We start from the raw sequence: 26,642 nt of genomic DNA, 5'->3' as shown, positions 1-26,642 counted from the left end.
AGTCGTACGGATAAAGGGTTTTCCACTCAATCACAAAAGAATTTTAGGTAAATTAAATGATATTGTCTAGTGGATTATAGGAAAAAGTTGATAATCTGTCAATATCTTTATAAATGCTTATTGAATCTCTCATTACCTTTTTGAGAGATCTACTATTTTAGAACCTTCTCTGTTTGCACCTCAGAAAAACATTTTAGATGTAAATCATGTACAAATGTCAGGGTATCTGTTAAAAGTCACTTTTGAAGTTGTGACAGTTGGTTTTAGTTTATATCATTTTTCATGCTTGAGTAAAACCTCTGAAAGGATATGGATGTATATTAGTTTTCTGTTGCTACTGTAACAAATTGCCACACATTTGGTATTTTAGCTTAAAGCAATGTGCACTTATTATCTAACCGTGATGTAACCACTGGTGCAGCATGCCTCTCACTGGGCTAAAGCGGGCTAGAAGGTATCAGTATGGATACATCCTCCCTAATGCTCTGGAGGAGAATCTGTTCCCTTGCCTTTTCCACCTTTTAGAGGCCACCCACCCACATTCTGCCTCCAGGGCCCCTCCCTGGAGCTTCAAAACTGCAAGACACATCTCTTCTACCATTCTTCTGTAGTCACATCTCCCTCTGACTCTGAACACAGCTGGGACAGGACCTCCCATGTAAAGGAACCATGTGATTACCTTGAACACTTGGATAATCCAGGATAATCTCCCATCTCAAGGTCTTTTAACATTAATCACATTGCAAAGTTCTTTTTGCCTTGTGAGGCAATTTAGTCACAGTTCCAGGAAATTAGACGGTGGGCATCTTTGTGGGGTTGTAATTCTGCCGATCACAGGGTGGAATGTTGAGTAATAAATAGCAGCAGATTTCAGGCAATCCAATTTGGATTCTTCGGGTTTCATAGAAAAGATCGTTCCGAAGTAGCACGTTTTCAAAGCATGCCTACTACTTATTTTGATAGTGTTCCTTTTATTATCAGCACATTGTATAGAACTTTGTATTCGTAGATCACAGTATTGTTTCACATAATATTACTAGACGGCCTTTCACCCCCCTCACCTTTGCTGACTGATTTCAGCTTTCTTGTAACACCAGGCAGTGCCTGTACTGCAGTCTGCTTTTATGTGGCAACTTTACAATCTTTTATCTCTGAGCAGGAGGCACAGAATTAAACAACAGTAGAAACAAGAAGCATCCTGTCTCTTTGCTGAACTAATCAGTTTCCTGCCATAGCAACTTATGCACAAACGGCTTCCTGTTGTAATCTTGACTTTCCTAGCTATGCCTAAAGTTTAGGTTGGCTAGCATTCTTGAGTCTCAAGTTAAAAAGCAAAACTGCGCCCTAAAGTGATTTGTCCTCCTTGTTTTTTATTTTTTAATTTTAAACTTTGCAGTGGTGGATTTTCTTCATTACTTTGCAGTTTCATATAATATTGACCAGTGGGCTCAAAAGTGTCAAAGTATATTTTTTAAAGACACTTGCAAAAACTGAAACAGGCTTCTTTGGGAGGTTGCTAGATGTGCTCAGATCAGGTCCTGACTATCATTTTAGATATTATAGAGAGGATTCAATCGTCAGGTTGGGAGGAAAGATCCATTCTCACCCCAGGACTCTGAAGATTGCCAGTCGCGGAGTACATTTCTTTATGCCAGGCCTACTATACCTTTAAGATATGAGGGCTTCCAATCCTCAGAAACATCATGAATGCTTGCTAATTTCTAGAGCTTGTTTAATGGAGGAAACCACTTTTACTTTACATTGAGAAATGTAGATTTAGAGGGCAGCTGTCCCTGTGTATGAGCTGATACTTAGATCTAGGTATAAATCAATCACAGCAAATCTTTCCCAAAGTAGATTTGAAAGCAGGGAATAGGTAAAAGCAAAATTCTGCATTCAGCCCTTAGCAATCTACTCTGTGCCAGTATTGTGCTAGGAGCTGGGGGGCACAAAAATGATTGTTGTATGGTATGGAAGCTCACAGTTTAATACAAAATCACAGCACTGTGGGCAAAATGGACACGGAGGGAGGGTCATGAGTGTCCTAAGAGCAACCATGTAAAGAACAGTAAGAAACACAAAGGAGGAGGGATTTGCTAGAGATACGGAACTGTTTCAGAGAAACCTAAGCTGCTGACTCCAAACTGAGTTTGGAATAATGAATAAATTGTTGGCAGTTGATGAGGGACGTTTCAGTTGAAGTGTGTGCAGAATTACGAGTTATTCTGCCATGCTTTGGGAGGCCTAGACCGAGGCCTAGGGTGCTGCGGACAGGGAGCGTGAAAGGTGGTTTGAGATCCAGGCCTGAACACCAGCCAGGAGGGCCTCCTGTGTCTTTTAGTAAGTTTGAAGTTGCCCCAGGGATGCTGAGAAGCCACTGGACAGATTAGATCTGTAAAGTCCCCTGAAAGAAGCTTTGCTTGCTTCTTGGCTGGACGTCTGGTCCTGTCAGGGATTAAGTCTGTATGCAGTTTAGTTTCAGCAACAATTGAAATGCAAAGCCAGTGACAGATAGTGAACCTTAGGGATGGCTGGAGCAATGTCTCTGACGAAGTGTGGAGAGCTGGAGAATAACGCAGAGGCTGAGCGAGCTGGAGAACAATGAAGAGGTGATCTGAGAAGGGGCAAAGGAGGCTAATCTTGTGGAAAAACAGAAAGATCTTGAGTGTATCCCATGTTGTAGGACAACTGAGGGATATTTATTTTATTTTGTTCCTTTTAGAGAATATACATGTGCAATGCTGGAATTAGAATGTGCTTAGTTAAATAATCCTTAGCGTTAATTTACTGGGGATAAATTTGACTTTGATTATCTGTTGTTAGCAGTAATATTGTTTTTTAATGGGAAAAGATATTTATTTCAGCTTGGTATTGCACAAATTTCTTTTTGTTTCAGTGTGTTTTAAGTATCAGTGATAGAGAGTTAAAACTAATCTTTCAACTGAAGCATGACTAACAGTCTAAAAGGTCTGTCCTCTGGCACATTTAAATTATGTCTGTGACTCACCTTTTTGGGAGTCCTGTGCTCCGGACCTCTCAGCAAGATAGAAAGCCTGGGGAAACGCCCTGACCAGAGGCCTCAGTGTTTCTCACACATTCGTCAATCATTTCACACTTTATGAAAATACCTTATGAAATGATTTAATCATTCATTGTTTAGAGATTAAGATTTCATGGGTATATAATAATGACTGAAACGTGACAGTGGTACTTAGATCTGAGACGTGATTCTCAGTTGTTTTTTATCCCTGAAGGCCCCTAGAGCAGTGCCTGTCAGATTCGCAGCGGTGGCTCTTTCCCCAGTGTGGCATGGGGCTGGGTGAGACATCTCCCAGGATCGGGGCAGTATGGAAAGCCCTGTGTGGTAGGTCGAATAATGATCCCTAAAGTTATCTAGGACTTAATTCCTGGAAATGAATGTATATCATATGGGTAAAAGGGCTTTGCAAATGTGATTAAATTAAGGATTTTTTTTAACCTTTACCTCTCTTTATTTTTCTTTAATTTATATTCTTTTTTAGAAAAATCTTTATTGTATTCTTTTCCATTACCATTTAGCCCCTTACACCCACTTCACCCCAGCAATCTGTTGTCCTTGTCCATGAGTTCTTTTTCCTTTTTGCTCAATCCCTCCACTCCCTAACCACTCCCTCCAGCACTAGCTGTAATCTGCTCTCCATCTCTGAGTCTGTCTCTGTTTTGTTTGTTAGTTCAGTTTGTTCATTAGATTCCACATGTGAATGAAATCATATGGTGTTTGTCTTTCTCTAACAGGCTTATTTCACTTAGCATAATGTTCTCCAGGTCCATCCATGCTGTGGCAAAGGGTAAAATTTTCTTCTTTTTTATGGCCCAGTAGAATTCCATTGTGTAAATGTCCCACAGTTGTTTTATCCACTCATCTACTGATGGACACTTGAGCTGCTTTCTTATCTTGGTGATTGCAAATAACACTGTAATGAACATCAGGGTGCTTATGTTCTTTCCATTAGGGTTATGGGTTCTTTCAGATATATTTCCAGAAGTGGAATTGCTGGGTCAAAAGGCAGATCCATTTTTAAATTTTTGAGGTATTTCCACTCTGCTTTCCACAGTGGCTGCACCAGTCTGCATTCCCACCAACAGTGCAAAAGGGTTCCCCTTTCTCCACACCCTTGTCAGCAGTTGTTGTTTGTTGAGTTATTGATGATAGCCATTCTGACAGGTGTGAGATGGTATCTCATTGTGGTTTTAATTTGCATTTCTCTGACAATTAGATTAGTAACATTGAACATCTTTTCATATGTCTAGTGGCCATCTGTATGTCCTCTTTGGAGAAGTGTCTATTCAGGTCCTTTGCCCATTTTTTAATTTTTTTTTGAAGTTGAGTTTTATAAGTTCTTTATAAACTTTGGATATTAAGCCCTTATTAGATATTGGTGTATGTTCTCCCATTTGGTGAGTTGTTTTTTTTTTATTTTGTTGATGATTTCCTTTGCTGTACAAAAAAACATTCAGTTTGTAGTTTGATGTAATCCCATTTTTTAATTTTTTTCTTTTGCTTCCCTTCCCTGGGAGATATATCTGATAAAAAATTTTTATGAGCAATGTTTGAGATTTTGTTGCCTATATATTCTTCTGGAATTTTTATGGTTTCTGGTTTAAGATTTAAGTCTTTATTCCATTTGGAATTTATTCTTGCATGTGGTGTCAAAAGGTGGTCTAGTTTCATTTTTCTGCATGTATGTCTCCAATTTTCCCAACACCATTTGTTGAATAAACTATATTTAACCCCTTGTATCTGCTTGCTTCCTTGTCAAATATTAATTGATTATAAAGGTGTGGATTTATTCTAGGCTCTTTATTTTCTTCCATTGATCTATGTATCTGTTTTTATACCCGTGCCATGCTGTTTTGATTACTATAGGCTTGTAGTATAGTTTGATATTACAGCATGATTTCTCTAACTTTGTTCTTCTGTTTCACGGTTGCTGTTGGTATGTGGGACCTTTTGTTGTTCATATACATTTTTGAAATATTTGTTCTAGTTCTGTGATATCTGTCATTGGAATCTTGATAGGAATTGCATTGAATCTGTAGTTTGCTTTGGGTAGTATAGACATTTTAATGATGCTCATTCTTCCTATCCATGAACATGCTATGTGCTTCTACTTATTTGTATCTTCTTCAATTTCTTTCTTTAGTGTCTTATAATTTTCCAAGAACAGGTCTTCTACATCCTTAGTTAGGTTTATTCCTAGGTATTCTATTCTTTATGAAACAATTATGAATGAGATTGTTTTCTTGATTTCCCTTTCTGCTATTTTGTTATTGGCATATAAAAATGCAACTGATTTCTGGATATTAATTTTGTAACCTGCTACTTTGCTGAATTCATTTATTAGTTCTAGTAGTTTGTTGGTGGAATCTTTGGGGTTCTCTATGTACAGTATTATGTCATCTGCAAATAAAGACAGTTTTACTTCTTCCTTTCCAACTTGGATGCCTTTTATTTCTTCTTCTTGTCTGATTGCTGTGGCTAGGATTGTTGAGTAACAGAGGTGAAAGCAGACATCCCTATCTTGTTCCCAATCTTAATGGGAACACGTGTAGTTTTTGCTCATTGAATATGATGCTGGCAGTGGGTTTGTCATATATGGTCTTTACTGGGTTTTGGTATGTTCCTTCTGTTTCCACTTTGCTGAGAGTTTTTATCATAAATGGTGCTGGATTTTATCAAATACCTTTTCTGCATCTATTGATATGATCATATGGTTTTTACCCTTCATTTTGTTTATGTGGTGAATCACATTGATTGATTTGCATATGTTGTATCAACCTTGCATTACCGGAATAAATCCCACTTGATCATAGTATATGATCTTTTTGATGCATTACTGTAGTTGGATTGCTAATATTTTGTTGAAGATTTTAGCATCTGTGTTCATCAATGATATAGGCCTATAATTTTTTTTCTTTGTAGTGTCTTTAACTGGTTTTGGAATTAGGATAATGCTGACCTCATAAAATAAGTTTGAGAGCTTTCCCAGCTCTTGAATTTTATGAAAGAGTTTGAGGACAGATGTTAGTTCTTCTTGAAAAGTTTGGTAAAATTCACCTGTGTCGCCATCTGGTCCAGGGCTTTTGTTTTTTGGGAGTTTTTTGATTACTGCTTCAATTTCATTAGGTGTATTCTGTCTATTCAGAGTCTCTGATTCTTCCTGATTTAGTTTTGGAAGATTGTATGTTTCTAGGAATTTATCCATTTCATCCAAGTTGTCCAGTTTGTTGGCATATAGTTGTTCATAATATTTTCTTACCATCCTTTGTATTTCTTCAGTGTCAGTTGTTATTTCTCTTCTTTCATTTCTGATTTTATTTATTTGCATCCTTCTCTTTTTTTCTTGATGAGTCTGGTTAAAGTTTTGTTAATCTTGCTTATCTTTTCAAAGAACCAGGTCTTGGATTCATTGATCTGTTAATATAATCAAGCTGTAATCAGCAGCCAGACTTAAGCTCCACAGGTTGGAGCAGAGTAATTCCTATGGGCAGGGCTATTGCTTCTCCTCAGGCAGTTGCCACTTGGAGGGGAATGACTCAGCACAGGAATTCTGGTGGCTGTTCATTCAGTTCTCTCCCCAGAGTCACCAACCCCGTACTCTCCTCAAGCTTCTCTAGTCCACTCTGTCCTCCCTCTGCTGGAGCCTAGGGAAAGTGGCGGCAAACAAAATTTTGTGTATTGCCTTTTTTTTCTTTTTAATTACTTTATTCTTGTTCAATTACAGTTGTCTGCATTTTCTCCCCACCACTCCCCCCCACCCCAGCCAAACCCATCTCCCTCCCTTGCTTCCACCCTCCCCCTTGGTTTTGTCCGTGTGTCCTTTATAATAGTTCCTGAAAACCCTTCTTTCTCCCCACTGTGCTCTCCCCTCTGGCTATTGTTAGATTGTTCTTAATTTCAATGTCTCAGGTTATATTTTGTTTGCTTTTTTCTTTTGTTGATTATGTTGCAGTTAAAGATGAGATCATATGGTATTTGTCCCTCACTGCCTGGCTTATTTCACTTAGCATAATGCTCTCCAGCCCCATCCATGCTGTTGCAAAGGGTATAGGCTCCTTCTTTCTCTCTGCTGCGTAGAATTCCATTGTGTAAATGTACCATAGTTTTTTGATCCACTCATTTGCTGGTGGGCACTTAGGTTGCTTCCAGCACTTGTCTACTGTAAATTGTACTGCCGTGAACATTGGGGTGCATAGGTTGTTGTGGATTGGTGTTTCAGGGCTCTTAGGCCTCTGTGTCTCCAGCCTTCTCTCCCTAGCAGCCAAAACCACTGCTACTTTTCACAGCTGGATGTTACCTGAGTCCCTTTCTGGCTCTGGTACTGTGGGCTGGGGAGCCCAGACTGGGGTTTAGACCCCGCACTTCTCAGGGTAACACCCTGGCAACTGAAATATCCCCCTGGAATTTCAGTTGCCACCCAGGGGATCCCAGCCAGCCCTCTCATGCCACCTCCACACTGCCTACTAGTCTTGTTGTGGTGAAGCGGTTTCCTCCGTCTGTCCTTCGTTATAAGGCTTCTTGTCAACTAGTGGTCAGTTGGTTATTCTGGATGATTTCTCCACAATTTAGCTGTACTTCCAGATTGGTCCTGGGAGGAGGTTAGTGTAGCATCCACGTACTCCTCTGCCATCTTGGGTCCTCTAAGGATCTTGAGACAAGGAGGTTATTGGGGATGACAGGTAGGCTCTAAATGCAATCACTGGTGTCCTTATAAGAGTTAGAGTGCAGGAGATCAGACTACAGAAGGGGAGAAAGCAATGTGACTCTGGAGGCAGAGTTTGGATTGATAGGGGTATTAGCCAGGGAATGCTGAGGGTTACTGGGCACTGGAAGAGGCAAAGAAGAGACATACCTCTGCTGCCTGCAGAGGGAACCAGCTCTGCCAACACCTGAGTTTAGCCTTGTGAGACTTGGTGCAGATTTCTGGCCTCCAGAACTATTAGAGTGTAAGTTTCTGTTATTTTAAACCACTATGTTTGTGGTAATTTGTTACAGCACCATTAAGAAACTAATATGTTCTTTAGGTGGTTCTGATATTCCTCAGGGTTGGGAATCACTGCTTCAGGCTATGGATTTGGGGAATTTTTATGTAATATATTTTCAGACCAACACATTACAAAAACTGTGCATGGAGTACACAAGAGATATACATGAAGTTGTAAGGTGGGAGACAATGAACTCTTGTTCAAAATGTTTTCAGTGGTTCCAAGGCTACTGAAATTAATATGCATTCTTTAAAATTAGAATTACCATTTTGTTTGTTTGGGGTAATTGCAGAGTAAATCTGCATAGTGCTTTGTATGCTTAGTAGAATTTGCTTACTGTTTCAGAGTGACAAGGAAGTTTTGGAAGAAACAGGTTTCTAAATTTCAGAAGTATCTGAGGCATTGGAATCAATTGACAATAGGGATCCAGGCACAGCTTTCTCAGGTTGCTTCTTTGTTGGATGAAGCTCGTACAATCCCATTCATATTTAGATGTTGAACCATGGAATCCTCTGAAAGCTAGAAATTGTCCTTTTTACTCTTCAGGGAAAATCAAAGTATTTGAAATCTTAAGTGAATCCTGTGTCCGTGAACCTGTGACCCACGCCTCCTTGGCTGTACCAATTTAGTATCGGGAATAAGAAATGCATCGAAGTCTTAAATAGCTTCTCTAGAATATTTCACATCAAAATTTTAGCCAAAATCCTTAAAAGGTTACTCAGGTTAGAAAATGGTACTTTTTTTGGAGACACTTAAATGAAATTATGATTAAACAACTAGCTCTGTGATTTTTTGAACATTTTACGAAGTATTGTATGTGTTTTACACATCACTGTAAAGCAGGCATGGTGCACAGTAAGCACGTGGCCTTCTTGAAATTTCTCAGTTCTTAAAAGTGAGACACTTCCTATCTTATGACCTGGAAGATAATTTCAAAATAGGACAAACTGTACACAGTTTTAATAAAAATTCCGTCAACTATTAAGAAGTATTGTGCGTAAGGGAATTCATGCTACAATATCAGTTTCTTGTAGGATTTTCATTGACTTTATTTAAACTCTGTACCTTATAATGTGTATACAATAGGAAATGTGACCTTCGTGACTCTATGTAAAGGGAACTATAATTACAATTGCATACAAAATTTTGATTGTAATAAAACACTGAAGTAGAAACAATTTAACTCTTTTCTAGTTGCTTTTACATATACCCCAGAAGGATTTCTGACCTGAGGATTAGGAACTTGGATGGAAAAAAATATTTATATTTACCTTTAACTGAAATGTATCATTTTTTTTGTTTATGAATGAAGGCCACTGTCCACAAAAGTATTAGCAGTTCTGAAGAGTTGGTCACCAGTAGTAATCATAGATATCCTTATCACATTTATTATTGTTCAGATATTTTTAAAATATCTTTTACCCATATCACTACTTCAAAAATATGGAAGTTCCTAGACCCACTATATTTCATTATTTAATAAATTAATGAAGAAGCATATATTTCTATATCACAGATTGTTTCTTTTACACCTTTGATAATTATATTTTCATATAATTAGTTTTCTTTAAGTCCTGTGTATTTTAATTTAGCTTAATTATTCTGAGAAGGGGTTTCATAGGTTCACTAGATTGCCACAGAGGGGCTTAGAATAAAAAAGGTTAAGGGAAAAAGAATTCTGCAATGGAATCCAAAGAGACTATTTTAAAGTTTTAAATCTTCAGTTCATTTTAGTGAGTATTTTCAAGGATAAAAGAGACATGATATTAATTTATTTTCTTAAAGATTTTATTTATTTATTTTTAGAGACAGGGGAAGGGAAGGAGAAAAAGAGGGAGAGAAACTCAATGTGTGGTTGCCTCTTGCACACCACCTACTGGGGACCTGGCCCACAACCCAGGCATGTGCCCTGACTGGGAATTGAACTGGTGACCCCTTGGTTCACAGGCTGGTGCTCAATCCACTGAGCTACATCAGCCAGGAGATGATATTAATTTAAAATGTTGCAGAATAGTGTCTTCTGTGTGCCTGGGCTTCCCATGACAAATAGAAATCTAAACCAATGGTATTTGGAGAACTTCATCTGGTTATGATCATAATGAAAGAGTCCTCATGCAAAACTGAGATTTTTAGGCACTACCAATAGTGAATTATGGAGTGTGTTGAGTTTGCAAACTATTCCATAAGGGGAGAAGTTCTCGTTTTTGTGTGAAGTTATTTCTCACCATCTGTTAAGAGTCTGCATCCTGCTTATTGACTACCCTCACATCCCTCTTTTACAATTGCTTTTCTTTAACAACGACATCGACAGCATCCTTTCTTTCCCCTTAAATTAAAAAAAAAAAAATGGGACAGGAAAGATTAAAGATGAAGTTATGTATTGAATCATGAGTGAGATATCAGAAAATATGGATGTTTTCCTCATTTTTAACTGAGAAGGTACGTTGTGTTTATAGCAGATTTGCTGTTCTATCAGGATGGCAGGAATGCCAGCCCTATAGTTGCATCATGTGGAATAACCAGGCATTCCACAGAATTACAGATGTAAGGCTAATGAGGTGGCAAACAAAGGCTTTCTGGAGTGCTGTCAATTAGAGTGTGTTATACAGCTGCAAATAAATATCTGAATATGCTGGAAATGATAAATGTTTACTTTGCTCTAGTGTCCTTGGCCAAAGTTCTTCATCCTCAAGGGAATACTGCAAGCTCATTTTCCTTAGTGCATTTAAGACATTACATAAATATCTCATAAATCTTAATTTAAAAAGCCATTTAAAAAGTTATCTATTTAAAGCCCAATTTGCTTATGAGTAAGTTGAGCTTTCATGACGAGGATATATCTGACTGGAGCTCTATGGAATCATTTTCTTAGCCAGCAACAGCTGTGCTGGTTTTTTCTAACTAGTAATAATGCTTCTACATTCACTTGTTTTTTTATTGTTGAGGAGGGCTCTTGGTGCCTTTATTGAGTTACTTTGAGAGCAGCCTGATTTTTTTTTTTTTAGAATACACAATAAAACAGAAGTAATTTAAATTTTAATATGCCTTCCTTGCACGATTAATTAAAATGATTTATGTTTGGTTGCCTCCTTGAAATAGAGTGTGATGTTAGTACTTACTGCTTCCATGGTGATGTTTTCCAACAGAGCATCATTTGCAAACTCTTCCTGGTCTTAGTGTATTTGCTTTGACAGCAGAACCTTGACTTAACCGCTGGCAGAGTAAACTCTCACACTTCTCTTTCCAGTCCCCATTCGGCATTTTAAATACTTATTGTCCAGACTTCCCACCAGTTATTTGTGCATAACTGGTGCACAACAATTTGACCATCACTGAGTCTGCCAAGGAGGAAAGGAAAGGGATAAGGTAATCCGGACCATATTTTGGTCTGAATGTTGAAAGCATCTAGTTTTGTGAGATTCAGAAAAGGACATCCCAAACACCAGGGTAAGAGACTTTGTATTCACGTGTTTCAGAGGAGAGGAAAACACTTGCTCTCTGATCTTATCAGAAAGAGAAGGGAGAATGAAAGGAAGACCCACTGATATTTAAACAAATTTTTGTAAGCAGTAAGAGTGATTTTTCTATTGTCTGTGGGCTCCTAGGCACTCAGATGACATTGCTGACAAAGTGGGCATTTGTTTTTGTCACTGGCAGCAATCAGTTCTGAAATAGTCATTGATCTACAGTTGTTGTACTGTATGTTTTTTTTCCTTTCTTTAATTCAGTGCAGTTCACTGTTGACAGTTCTTTTCACTCTTTTCTGAATATCAGAACATATGACTGCAGCAAGCTGGCTGCAGGCTCCAGTGCTGACATTTTCTAGCGCAAAGAATGCCCACATCACTCGAACATTTGAAAAGTGTTAATGAGCAGATCAAAAGGACTGTTGCCTGAAGCAGCTAACTTTTTTTCCCTAAGAAATCGGCTCTCCTCCAAACTGAAATCTTAATTCTAGCAGCTAAGTAGATGAGATGTAATCCTCCCTGATGATGATAATAACAAATGAAAAAAAAATTGGAGAAGAATCAAACTCTGCATATGGTTCATAAAGTGGTGAAAGTGTTTTCCAGAATCTTCAATACAGAGCTGAAGGATGCTAAGTGGAAAAAATCCTGGCAACTGGGCAATATTATGCCTTTTAAAATCTGCAAATTCTCATAAAATATGGTGCATATGAATACATCTTTTTCTGAAATGAATGTGTTCTTACACTATTTAATACAAGAATGGGATTCTCATGACTTTTTTTTTTAATGTATTTGGACTAAGAGTAAGGTTTTCTTTTATCCTGTAGTAGTTTTAATGAAATACAGGGATATCAGTTAGACACAGATATTTGCCACTTTTGGCTTTTGGGATGAATGGCTTCAGATTATTTTCCCCCTCCTTTGTTACTTTTGAGGCCATGTGGTAGATTGAAGAGAGGGAGCATTTTGAAATGTCACAGACACACACACACACAAATATTTTATTTTCCATTCCATCATCTCTAGGTTAATGATATTGGGTATGTGAATTAACAAGTTAGATCTCAATAAAATGGGAATGATAACCTCTATTTCACACAGTTACCATAAATATTAAACTATTTCTATCTGTATATATACCTACCTATTTATTTATACATTCATCCATCCATCTATCCATCTATTCATCTATATATCTTAGCCAGTAACAATTACTCAAAAAATCTTAAACCTTTTCTTCTGTGCTCTTTCCCTTTGCAGTCCAAATCTTATTTTAAAAGCATGTCATGTGGCAGAAGATGGTGAATTTAGAGTTTGGAGGTAGATGGACCTGAGCCCTGGGTTTGAATCCTAATTCTAATGTATTGTGTTTGTATATCCTTGAGAAAGTTCTTGAAGTAAGAGTCTCTCCCTCTTTGTGTTTAAAATGAAGAGAAGCATAGTAACCGCACAGGGGTATGAAAATAAGAGAAACATAGTGTGTGGTATATGGCAGAGCCAATAAAGGGTAGTTCTGAGCCACAGCTCTGGTCAGTTTCTGAAGGTGCTGTTATTTGTTGTGGTTGTGGTTGTGCCTCTTAATTTACCAGATAACTTTTTGATTTAAGCAGAGTTTTAAGGCCTTTGTTTCCATTGTTAACAGTGTATAGCTGTCAGGATTTCAAAGTCAATTTAAATTTATAATGTCACGCATTTAGTCATTTGTAAAATTAATTACATGTTATTGGAAAAACAAACCCTAATATTCTTTTCTGGAAGAAGGTGAGTAAAAATGCATTTAGACATATGGGCTACTTAATTATGGAAAGGCACAGAAGCAAAAGTCCTGGCGGAAATATTATGATTTGTAGGTTTTTAAAAACATTCTATTAGAATTTTCATACTGGAAAGTACCTACAATTAATCGCATTAATTTTCCACATGAAGAAACTTGGGTAGTCTTATATCTTCCCATCTGCCAATGAGTTCCTTAGTTCTCTGCCTTTATTGGTTGAAAGAGAAATTCTATGCTTTATTTTCTTTGGAATAAGCAAATTTTAGTTTCTTGGAAGTCATCTCTGTTTATCACTTATATTTTTCCTTCCTCTTTTTCTTACAAATTTAAAGGTTGACTGTGAGCCTTTGAGAAGGTTCTCAGCTATTTCCTTCAGCTTACTTTCATGTTTTTATTCCCTGCTGTTTGCAGAGCACTTTCTTAGTCACTAGTGATGTTTACAAAGAAGGGGAAATGATTATTGCTCTTAAGAAATCTACAGTCTTAATGGGTAATTGAAACATTCCAAAGTAAACATATAAATCAGGAATGGTTCAACTGAGTAGCAAAATACAGTTTTAGCAGTTTTTAGGCTTCCAGATAAAACAATACTAATTTGATAGACCAGTCTGTGAAAGCTGGGTAGCACTCAACATGGAAATGGTCATATTATTTGGAGGAAGCGAAGGGATCTTCAGTCTGCTTGGAGTAGAGATACTTGTAAAGGGGTTTGTAAGTAGGGGTTAGTGTGGAACTATACCACACTGAGGCATTTGAACAATGAGAATAGAAGACCTGGCTCATGTAAATATACTGAAAAGGAGCTTTGGTTTTTCAGGCTGTGGCTTATGATACCAGATAATGGGTCTCCAGTAAAGTGAAAGAATGCAAAGATACCGCTCACTATCCTGTTTGTGAGTTGTGAGAAGTGATCATACAAGGATTTTAAATTGAAATTTAGTTTGTCTATATCAATGCTAATACTGGATGCTATGCAGGATAATGAGTATGACATAAAAAATGGTGGAGTCGTAGAGTGGGATGTTCAGTAGTTCTTGGGAGATCTATAGAACAGGCTAGGGATACTATTTATGTCGTTAGAAATTTATATACCAGTGCAACAAGTAGTGGTAATAGGCAGAGTAAATTTGAAATCCTCAAAGGAAATGAAAATGAGTTTAGATATATTATACTCACATTCTCATGGGAATGAAGGATATATCTTTGTCTTTTTCTAGTGAGAGAACCTTAGAGAACACACTATGGTAATTTACAAAATTAACAGTGGGAGTGTGATTTGTAAAGTTGTCCCAATAACATTCAGTATTGATTTCAATTGTGGTCAGTGGAACCATTGACCCATTTTGACCAATGAAATGATCAATTGAGCTTCTGTTAGAAAAGTATTGACCTGGCTACATAGGTTAGATTAAGGGATGGATTTAGAGATAGAGAAACGCGCTAGGTGTCTATGGTAATTAAAGACTACCAGTCAATGTTATTAATGTGTTATTAATTAAAATTCATAAAATGGGAGTGAGGAGTGATGGGGTGCATCTGTTTTCTCTGAGCACCATTCATTTACTTAAAGTAGGTTGGCCATACTTAATATGTTAATAGCAGTTCTGGAAACCACACTTTGACATATTGATCAAGTGAATATATACTAAGGAACTGAATGAGATGAAAAAATACAGAAACATTGTATCAGAAATGGTTGCAATGTTTAGCTTCCAGATGAATAGGCTCAATAGATATGTGGTTATCATCCTAGTATTCAAAAATAGGAATTGCTCACTTCTGGATGAAAAATTAGTTGTGTGTCTGTGTGTTTCCACATCTAAGGATTAGTACTAAAGAGTGGAAACTACAGAGGGGGAGGCTTTGGCTTCTTTTGGGGGAAAAACTTTTGAGTGATACAAGTTTCTTGCCAGTGGAATGACTTGTTTTGTGAGGTAGTGAGTTTCCCTTTATTGCAGGAGTTCAAGCACAGTTGGATTACAGCTTGGTGGGAATTTTTCATAAAATTGAAGTTTTGGTTGAATGTGCACTGGAGAAGTTGAAAAATGTTCTTTTTCCCTGTCCCTCTCCTTTCCTCCCTTCCTCTCTTTTCCCCTCTCGTTTATCTCTTTGACCTTTCCTCCCCCCTCTTTTCTACCTTTCCCACCTTCCTCATTTCTTCTTTTAAGTTCCCCTTTTTCCTTCCTTTCTTCTCCCTTACAATATAGAAAATTTGCTAAGTACTGGGAAAACAGTGAGGAACAAAGAAGACAGAAAACCCATCCTTATGGAAGTTACAGTTTTTTTTAAGCTGTTATCAACTCTGATAAATGCATCCATGCTTATGAAGGGAATCTGATCTGCTTTGGCAAATTTGGAGGAATTCATGGAAGGGGGAAATGCTTCAAGGAATCTATTGGATATGGTAAATGATTTGGTGGAATCATTTAGAAGAGAGGAAGAAATTACAGATTATGTGAAAAATTTGAGGCTGCAACTAGAAGAAACAGAAGAAGAGTTGGCTTTTAAATGGAGATGTTTAAGTTGATTTTTACTCTGTTGATTGTAAAATGTTGACAGATCCAGTTTTCATTGATTAATTTTGGACATTTAGGTTGATAATAATATGAAGTGCTTCTTTTTATACAGGAAATTCACCTGTAGCTTAATAATCTTAACTTTCTTTTATTTTACTATGATATTTTAAATCTTAATCCTCTACTGGCATTTATTTCTGGGTTCACTGTAAAAGTTCACAAATTTTTGTCTTTCAGAATTACCAGAAAGAACTAGAATTTTATTAATAAAATAAAATTAAATTAAACAAAATGGTTACATAGAAATAATAGCAGTTCTTGTAGCATTCAAAAATAACAAGAATCAGTTAGTTTGAGATGCAGTCATGCTAAATTACTGTCCAGTTATCTCTGTGGGGTTGTAATTACTCCCTGTGTATTCTTTCCCCAAGATTTACATCTAAACTAAAATTTGAATGATGAAAATATTGTACATAAAAAAGTAAGAGTCAGTTCTCTCCACATTATAAATAACATTAACTTTTTAAACAATACCTTTCATTAAAGAAAATTTCAAACATACACACAGAGAAAGACTAAAATAATGAATCATGTATGTCTGTCTCCTTCACTCAGTTTCTCAATTTCAGGCTAACCCCAAGTCCCAATTATTTTGGTGAAAGTGTCAGCATCATATCATTTAACCTGGAAAAACTTCAGCACCTATTTTCAAAAGACAAGCAGTCTTTGAAAAAAAACAAATCCAGGATAATCAATAGTACCATACCTAAATAATAATAATTATTTGATGTATTCATTTTCAAAGTTATTATTTTAAATGTTTGAAAATTTATTAGTATAATCAGAGCATTTGGCATTAGATGAAGTAAAGAGGGTTTTTTTTCAGTCTTTTTTTTCTTGGCCTAGAGACTTGGATGTGTAGCTGAATAATCAGAAGCCACTGGCACTTGGTCAATAATTTCCTAACATGATGGTGTGAAAGTCCAGATATCCAGCACCATTAAGTCCATTTAAGTTAGATGTCAGGCTCCATTCCGCTCACATAAGGAATTCACTGTGTAAAATTTCAAGAAAGAATATAATAAGTAGTTATCCACAGGAAAAGGAATGTTGGCTAAAAAGTTGATTTGTTTCTAGGTTAAAGGCTGGGGAAAGAGCATGTTAATTTCTCTATTATCTCCTCTAAAGCGAATTAAGTTTTGTATTGCCAATTTATGAAAAAGTCAATGAACGAGTCACAACAGGAGGAGTTCACTCATCAATTCCTACTCTGTTTGAGGGGCATACTGCAGTCTAGTGACATTAACATTTTGACATTAGAAGAATCACTTAGTGAGATTTTGTGCAAGGTATTTGACAATTTTGAATCTAATAATATAAATCTGATAATATGTCTATACCATAAGATAGAATGAATGAATGTGGGTGAGGAGTTTTGTGAATTTTAGGTGCTTTTTATCTAGTTTTGCCTAACAAATGACTCTAGAACTTCATGTCTTCCAACATCAATTTAGTGTCTTCACGCTTCTGTAGAGATGGGCTCAACTAGGAGGGTCTCACTCCGGTATTCTCTCATGTGATTGCAGTCAGGTGGCAGCTGGGCTAGAGTCAACTAGAAGTTTAGGAGGCCTATATGTCTGAGAGAGATTCTTCCCTCACACGTCTGGCACCTCAGCTGGGATGGCTGACATAGCTGGGGCTGGCCAGCTGCCTCTCTCTGATCACCCAGACATTCCATAAGGTTACCCTGGGCTTCCTCACAGCTCGATGATCTCGGGGTGGACTTCTGACGTGACAGCAGGCTTCCCCCAGAATGAGTGTTTTCAAGAGTCCAAGGGAAGCAGAAAAACTAATTTTGACCTAGCCTCAGAAGTCACATGGTACCACTTCTACCTCATGCTTGGTAGTCAAAACCTACTTAGAATAAAGTCCAAATTGAAAGGGAGGAGCATACATATTGGGAGGCGAGGATCACTGGGGGCATCGTTGGTGCTAACATGGTGTTATACTACCGGTAATCTAATTATTTTTTACACATCCTTACTGTTTCCTCACTATGCCACCAAAAGTTTTTACATTTGATTTTGGTTTTTTGGACAGGTTATCAAGGATCCTCCTCCGCCACCACCCTCTGCACCAAGAGAGGTAAGCGAGTGCCTAATAAGTGATGTAGGTGTTTTTCTCTGTATGAAGGTACTATCCCCAAATTTGACTAATTACATTATTGTTGAATAACTATGACACCCATGTGTGGACCTCAGAATTCATGAAAATCGATTGTTATTGTTTGTCCTCTTAGGGTTTCTTCTGTGTGTTAAAGGAATGAGTCCCTCACACATCGATAAACACAGACTGGCTATCGAGATCAACAGTATAGAGAGATTTAATTTACTTAGTAGAGCAATATGTTGGAAAATCCGAAGTGGCAGTTTAAAGACGTTACTTTCTTCACCAGGATTACTACAGTAGGCCCCTTATCCGCAGTTTCCCTTTCTGTAGTTCCAGTTACTAGTGGTCAGCTGTGATCACCTGAGGTCTGAGAATATTAAATGGAAAATTTCACAAATAAACAATTCGTAAGTTTTAAACCACATGCCATTCTGAATGGGGTGATGAAGTCGCACCCCATCTCACTCTGTCCTGCCCCGGACGTGCATCATCACCCCTGTGTCCAGAGCAGCCGCGCTGTACGCCCGCCCGCCTCTTACTAACTCAGTAGCCCTCGCGGTTATCAGATCCACTGCCGCAGCGTCGGGGCGCGTGTGTTCAGTCAACCCTTGCTTTATTTAACGATGGCCCCGAAGTGCAAGAGTTGCGATGCTAGCAGTTTGGATGCACTGAAAAGAATCCACAAAGGGCCTCCTTTATGTGAAAAGTTTCAAGTTCTCAACTTAATAAGAAAAAAAATATGCTGGGGTTGCTAAGATCTACATTAAGAACAAATCTTCTCACCATGAAATTTCCTAATTTATAAATTAAACTGTACTATAGGTATGTATGTACAGAAAAGAATCCTATATCTAAGGCTTGGCACTATTCCCAGTTTCACGGATCCACCGGGGCCTTGGGGGGAATGGAAGGGGACTACTGTACTTTCCTAAACGCTGTTTATCAGCCAGAATTGTGTCAGCAACATGAAATATGGAATGTGCTGGTGTTGTACACTTGCAAAGCTTCTCAACTACCTAACAGTTTAGTACTTCACAGAATTTAAACTTACGCATACTTTGCTTCTTTAAATGATTATTGAAATGCCATCCTGATTTTTATGTTTTATCTTTTTAAACATGAAGTGATGAGTAGGGAAAAAATGATGCTCATAGCAACTTTTGACAATCTAGTGAATAAGGAAGATCCCTAAAACTGTAGAATGGAAGGAGTCCTCATATTCTCTAGAACTCCACTGGAAATTATGCCTGTAAGCATAAATATATCTGTGTTCCTCATATATAACTTTTCTACATTTCTGCCATATGAATTGCATTAATCAGAAAAATGGTTGAATGTGTCAGTTCTGACTAGACAATATTTTAATAATTTAATGAATTTTTACAATTTTTATCTCAATAGGAGGAAGAAGATCCTCTGCCAACCAAGAAATGGCCAACTGTGGACGCTTCTTATTATGGCGGTCGAGGAGTTGGAGGAATTAAAAGAATGGAGGTTGGTATCTTTAAAAAATAGAAGCTGCTAATTTGGAATATGTATTTCCAGAACTATTAAGCCATGGAAACTGTACTTTTTATAATTCACTATTACAATACATCCATTTTTACTTAACACTGGGTCTTTTAGGGACTTTTTCCCCCTGTGGAATCATGTTAGGCATTTCAAAACTGTTCAAGAAGAACTGACTTCATTAGTCAAAGAATTGCATTGATAAGACATCTGAATTCTAAAGGGCAAAACAAAGTTAGGGTTTTTCTCACTATTTTGGAAAAAATGACTGCAGAGAACATCAACTTTGAAGAAGCCAGCCACTTAAAATTGCAACAATGCTCATCTTTGAAGAGATCTACCAGCTATGTACTATTTGAAGAGAAGAATGTTAAACTATTCAATAGCATGGGTATGACCTTACCACAGATGGAGAGGAAGCACATTTAAGGCTTTTTTTTTTACCGCTTTTAGTTGCCACTTATGAACAATGATAATTAATATTAAGTATCATTTATAGAAAGTATTGAATTTTTTGACTGACTCAAATTGTGGAATGGATTGCACTTTAATATTATATCTTAAAAATCAAATGAAGTCTTCTTACCACCACATAAATATTTTTAAAAGTGATTAGTTAATAATAAGCAATCATTGCCAGCACTGAGCCCATAACAACTTTAGATAGGCCAGCATCTCTCCTCAACGAGCAACTGAAGGGATGTTCTCACTGATACATTAACTTCATTATTAAACACAGATCTTGACGTTTTTCTCATCATTACTTATCCTTTAATCTTGCTTCTTGATGAGTTCTTTTATGCCGTACAGCCATGGCACATGTCTCCTACTGGCATATCTGCTTTGTCCCATTACTGCCAGCAAAAATCAGCTAAGCGACAACCTCAAAACTGTTACAATTTTCTGTTTTTATGTACTTCAATACAATTCAAATTCCCAAGAAAAGTTTCCCTTTTTCAGAATAAATTTCAGTATTTTTAAAAAAGAAGCATGGGCCTACTTAACAGGATTGTCATTATCTAAATGGTTATTTAAGTCATCTGATCGTGATTGTCACTTCCTTGAACACTTTAGATGTTAAAATAATGCCCATTTTCCCCTCAGGGCTTGCCACTGTATTGCTGAAATATCCTCTGAGACAAGTACCTCATTGCCAATAAGCCACAGAGAAGGCAGGGGGTAGAAGCTATTAAGTGTGTGTTTTGGAGAAGAGATGGCTTCTGTGTTTGCATGTGGGTGGCCGGGAATATCAAGTAGTAGGAAGAGCGTAGCTGGGCTAACTACTGTTGCTGGACACAGCAGGCAGGTCGTCTTCCTTCAGCTTGCCTTTGTGGTACCATCCCAGGCTTGGAGGGGCAGGAAAGATTGGATTAGATATTCCGAAGTATTTAAAAAATACACTTGTAAATAAAAGTGTTACATACGGATATCTAACTATGATCTGTCACAACTTATTTTTAATTTAGCCTCATTCCAAAATGTATGTGTAAAAAGATGTACGCAAGGGGGAACACCGTTTTGACAGGATACACCAAAAGATGTTAGAATAGTTGTCTCTGGATGGAATGATTTCCAATTCGTGCTATATATTCCTCAATTTTTTCCTAACTTATTTGACACTGAGCGTGCACTACTTATACAGGGTGAGTCAGAAGTAGGTTTCCAGTTGTGGGTATGTGAAACAGTTATTCTTATATTATTATTTAATTATTGTATTATTTTCCATACAAACAACTGTAAACCTATTTTTGCCCAGCCCTGTATTCAGAATAATAAATTCTAATTTGAAATCCACACTTGTAAAATACTACACATAAGATATGGATATATTAGTATGTGATATATTAGTATATTTTAAATGAGTAAATCATGTTCTTGCTTAAAAGTCTAGAAATTATGCCAGATTTATGCTAGTTCAATATTCCAGAGTTCCAAAGACTGAAATCTCTTTCTAAAGAGAAGCTAAGCATACGCATGACCTAAATGGCTTCTGAGTCAAAGGGCATATTACTGGTTTATGCTCAAGAAAGCCAAGGGCTCATGCACATTTTTTAATAACTTACATGTTAAGTTTTAAGTGTTATTGACTCTTAATATGTGAAATTATATTGCCTGTTCTATTCAGTTGAGAAAAATTTATGAAAAGGATTCCCCCACCTTTAATAAATTGAGGTCCATTTAGCCTTAGATAATTCTGGCTACATTTCATGGTTTATTCGATCAATGAGATGGAAATGGGAATGTGAATGAGAAAATATGAGAAAGTAAATGAGGGCATTACAAAGGGGAAACACAATACGTGAAAATACAGAATAAAAATTGGAATGAGAATTAAGCGTCATTAAACTTTCTCAAACATGAACTTACCTAAACTTGGAGAGGGAAAATAGGGTACATAATCTGTTTTAAAATTATGCCTATTCAAACCTGGAGAGCATTTCCTTTTAAAAATACATTCAAGTGGGGAAAGTAAAAGGAATGATAGAAGTTATGACTACATCTGAATTACAGAACAAATCTTCATAACTAATGTTATTTTAAACTGGTATAGGGATTTCACTTAGAATTTTTTTATTCCTATTTTAAATTAAATATTTAAGCACTATGGTAATGGAAATTTGCAGAAAACTGGAACTGAGCTGATGTTAATAACAGCTGTTAGCACAACTGATCCACAATACCTAATGACTTCAAGTGTGTGTTTCTGCCAATTCAGCGTGAAACTGTTTTTGTTTCTTTTCTCTATTCCGAAATTGCTCCTTTATAATATAACTTCCTAGTCATCCAAATATGCTCTGGGAATTATGGAATTTTATTGTGTATCATGAAAGCCAAGTGGCGCTGGAAGAATTTAGCTATCAAGCTTGTGCTTATTTTTCTTTCACAGTAAAAATAGCCAGGTATATGAACTGTGCTAAGGCTCCCTTCAGTAATCTAATCTCGGTATTCCTTTATCCTTTCTGACCACCTCAGTCTGGTCAAACTAAAATATTAAATTTATGCATATACTTGCACATGTGTTTAACTGCTTTTAAGGGTTTTGGGAAAACTATAAAGTTAGACTTTGAGATTAAGTGAGAATTGTTTTGTTGTTTGTGCTGATGTTGATGATGATGATAAGCTACTTCATGAACTAACCCTAGTAGATTTATTTAACGAATTTCCTTAGAACTCAGCAACTATATTTCATAAGTATAGTCCTTTGAAAGTTGAGTCCCTAGAAATGCCACGCTGGGTCAGAACTCCAGTCTAACTAGCTTAGTGTTCTTTATCTGCGAATGGTGTCAGTGAAACCTGGAGGGAAAGTGTGGTGACCATTACCTCTGCGAGCAATATCAGCTGTGGAGGCTAGGCCAGGGAGCAGTAAATGTTAAAATCTGTACTTTCTGAATAGATCTAAAATGTATCCTTCTTATATTTCTATTCTGAGTTACTTCTCTGAGTTATGATAGTCACATGTTGACTTAACTGTGTATCTTTTCCCATGTTTTGTTTTTTCCCTTAAAATGGAGACTTTACAACTGCAAGGATATGTGTCCTGATTCTAGGATTTTGTAATTCAATTTAGCTATATCTAAAGACTCGAAAAGTTTTAGTTTATCTAGGTGAAGACACTATGATTTGAAAGAGAAGGTCATTTCTCTGGAAAGAGAGCCAGATATCTAGCTCTAAAGGTTTAATGGTGTTTAACACAATTTTAACAACCTCATAAAGAACATTCTAGTACCACTGATCACATTGAAAGATACAGATACATTTTAATGTCTCAATAGGGTCCAATTGAAATTGAAAGCCTCTTCTAAAATTGTAGTTAAAAGGGGTAAAAATATCTAAGTAAGCCTGACAAAAATCTGTGAATAGTTCTTCCTATGAACAGTGATCATCTGTATTCCTACCCACCAACTCAGGTCACTAAAATGCTTTAAAGTGTATTTAATCTTTTTTTTTTTTTTTTTTTTTTTTTGTAGAAATCACTTAACTCTGATGAGTCAGGGTGCCCTGGATGGGACTTCCTATTGCTTTTGAGCACTTCACTTAGGTTATCTTCGTCATCCTTGGAAATGTCCCTGGTTTTGGACTTCCCCATTGCTCTTGATTGCGCAAAGCCCGCCTCAAGGGGCCACGTCCTATTTACATGCTCACACATGAAAAAGTTTAGCTCAGATTTAGCTCTTATTTCTTGTTCATTGTAAAATAAAGAAAACAATCATTTGACCCTGTGGTTTTTCAATGTTCAGAATTTTCAGGAAAAGGAATTCCCTAAAATGTGTGGAATTCCCTGAATTTTTTCTCCAAAGCAGTTTTTTTTTTCAGATTTGTCTACCTCAATGAAAAATTGATATGTCAACTAACATACTCAGATAAGAACAGGAACTAAAGACTGAAAGTTACTTTACAAAATCAAGCTTTACAAAAGTAAGGAAAAGTCATATAATTATTTTACTTCTGAAGGCTAAATGTTTAAATCATACATTTTGCCTTAATTAAACTTGATGAAAAGTTTGGAAGGAACAATTAACTCTTTTGTGTAAAATACATTTATAAAATGCAAACGTATTTGAAAATTATTAACCTATTTCAGACTGCCAATATTCAAATCCCTACCCTGCCACTTATTAGCTCTGTGGCTTTGGCCATGTCACTTAACCTCTCTGTGTTTCAGCTTCCTCATCTACAAGGAAAAATACATTATCTCATTGCATTTTTGTATGGATTAAATGCAGACTGGCGCATTGTAAGCACTCAATAAATGCTAATTATTATTATTATTATCTATTTCCTCTAGTGCCATCAGTATATATATGGGCCTGTGTTTAGCTGGTAGGGGAACCTCCCTAATTAGAAAATGGGATTACACACTGTCCTGCATTTCATATGTAAACTACAAATTAACTCCTTATTTAAAACAGAGAAGAAATGCTTGTTTCACGTTTTAATTGACTCCAGATTTTTGCAAAGGGTCTTTTTTTTTTTTTTCTGGGATCTTAATGTTGAGTATATAAGTAGTGGTAATAAACCTATTAAAACTCAGAAGAGGAGGAATTTAGAGTTAATCTACCTACTCATCTTTTCACTCTGAGGTGGCTAATTGAAGGACCATTGGCTAAATCAGAATTCATTTTTCTAAGGTACCATATGTCTAACATAGGTTGTTTTCCTTTGTTTGAAAGGTTCGTTGGGGAGATAAAGGATCTACTGAGGAAGGTGCAAGGCTAGAGAAAGCCAAAAATGCTGTGGTGAAGATCCCTGAAGAAACAGAGGAACCGGTCAGGCCTAGGCCACCTCGACCCAAACCCACATACCAGCCTTCTCAGACAAAGTGGTACACACCAATTAAGGTAACTGTCCAAGTTTTGTGTAATTTAACTGAAATTTCCCGGTGAACTGCAACTATCCATAATAGCAGACATTCATTCTGCATTAGAGCAATGAATGCTTTCTCAACAACAATATCTCCTTTTTTTGTTATCTACTTATTCATTAGTTTAATTTATGAAATAAATGAGAGTAGAAAAAAAATAAGGCTTTACCTTCTTTATTTGAACTCATTGATTTAGTGGATGGATGTTGAGTATGTCCCCTAGGAATTTACAAATCATGTTCCCTTTAGGGTCGGCTTGACGCGCTCTGGGCTTTGCTGCGGCGACAGTACGACCGGGTTTCCTTGATGCGACCTCAAGAAGGAGATGAGGTTTGTGTGTGGGGTTGTGTTGGGAAAGAGCTGACTGCTCGGGTCCATATAATGAAAGCAGTAAAATAATAATCAAAAAGAATTTAAAGCCCTCATTACACTTGAGGAAGGAATTATCATCTCATACAAATTCCTGTTACATAGGGTGCTTAATAAATTATTATCTATTAGAATACATCTTCCAGCTGCAGTTTAACACAAATCCCTTTTCAAGTAATACATAAAAAATTATGACCTATTGTACACATGCTTTAATAAGCCCACTCATTGATTCAGCCTTTGGCCTGGACAACATCGCATTCTGAGGTTTTACCAGGTGGGAGGACAGACTGGGGATTAGGACTGAAGCCTTTCTCTAGCCCTTACTAGCAATGAGGCCTGGAGAACATGCCTCAGAGCCTCCATTTCTTTGGGTATACATATGTTATTTCCCTGCCCCCAACAGTTTATGTAATCTAATTTCTTGAATATATGAAAGTATCTTTAAAAGCATTGTAGAAATGTATACATGTATATACACATACACATATATATCAAAAATATATAAATACACACACATATGTATGCATTTTCTCTTCCAAGGAAGCCTATGGAATAACTACAGTTTTATAATTTCTTTAATATATTAGCACTATTTCCTATTGTATCAAGGTATGAAAAATGGTTTTAAACCTTTGAATATGTAACAATGGCAAGTTTGGTTCAGAAACACACTACTGTTACTGATATTAACAGGATCTCTTCATTATGTGTCAGCAAGTCTGTGAACTTCCTTCATGTAAACTTCAGAGGACTTTAGGTTCATTTGGCTATTTAGCAAAAAATAGCCAATAGGCTATTTTTTTAAGGATAACATAGTAATATAATTGATGAGATTCATATTTATTTTCTAGTGCCAAGCTGTTATATTCAGTGTTATGTGATTCTGTCTTGCTGCTTAAAATACAAAAACGTCTAAATCTTAAGATTTACCTTCTTTGAGATGGGGGTAATTTTAAAAACACCTGAGTTCAACCATTTAGGAAATCCAGTTGCGAAAGTGTTCTTGGAATGTTCCCGCACATCACTTACCCTTTGCTAGGACCACAGGTAGGAGAGAACCAGGTGGTTTATGAAGCAGCCTCTTTTGTTACCACACCACCGTGGTTAATAGAAAGATCTTAATATCTAATAAGGTCTGTGCCCCTGTTTAAACGCATGCACGATTTGGAGTTCGGCCTCTGAACAACATATAACAACTCTACTTCCCATGCAACATGCTAGATTTTCACTTCACATTTTAAAATTGTTTTTATGACATTGTAGTTTTATTCCATTTCAGTTTTCTGTCCCTCATGTTAAACACTAGTTCATCTGTTCAATCAGTTTGACCTTTCTAAGCTCTGAGTATTGCTAACACTGAAGATGTAGCGGCCAGAAAAAAGAAAGTGTTTCCAGCACTCTTGCCAATACTCTATATATTCTTTTAATGCTCATAATTAAAATGC

The 26,642-nt window shown here is 36.8% G+C and overlaps 1 protein-coding gene across 1 annotated transcript in view; it reads left to right on the top strand.

The window, feature by feature from the left end:
• ANTXR2 (ANTXR cell adhesion molecule 2) overlaps positions 1-26,642 on the top strand; it is a 151,955-nt gene that overhangs the window by 67,474 nt on the left and 57,839 nt on the right. The window contains exons 13-16 of the mRNA XM_024579148.4: positions 17,886-17,930; positions 19,356-19,448; positions 24,635-24,802; positions 25,075-25,155. Of these exons, the coding sequence (XP_024434916.1) occupies positions 17,886-17,930; positions 19,356-19,448; positions 24,635-24,802; positions 25,075-25,155 (387 nt within the window). The remainder of the gene's footprint in view (positions 1-17,885; positions 17,931-19,355; positions 19,449-24,634; positions 24,803-25,074; positions 25,156-26,642) is intronic.

This window comes from Desmodus rotundus, chromosome 4 (genome assembly GCF_022682495.2).
Source record: "Desmodus rotundus isolate HL8 chromosome 4, HLdesRot8A.1, whole genome shotgun sequence".
Lineage (NCBI taxonomy): Eukaryota > Metazoa > Chordata > Mammalia > Chiroptera > Phyllostomidae > Desmodus > Desmodus rotundus.
Note: the sequence above shows the minus strand (reverse complement) of the source record. Positions and strands in the feature narration are given on the sequence as shown.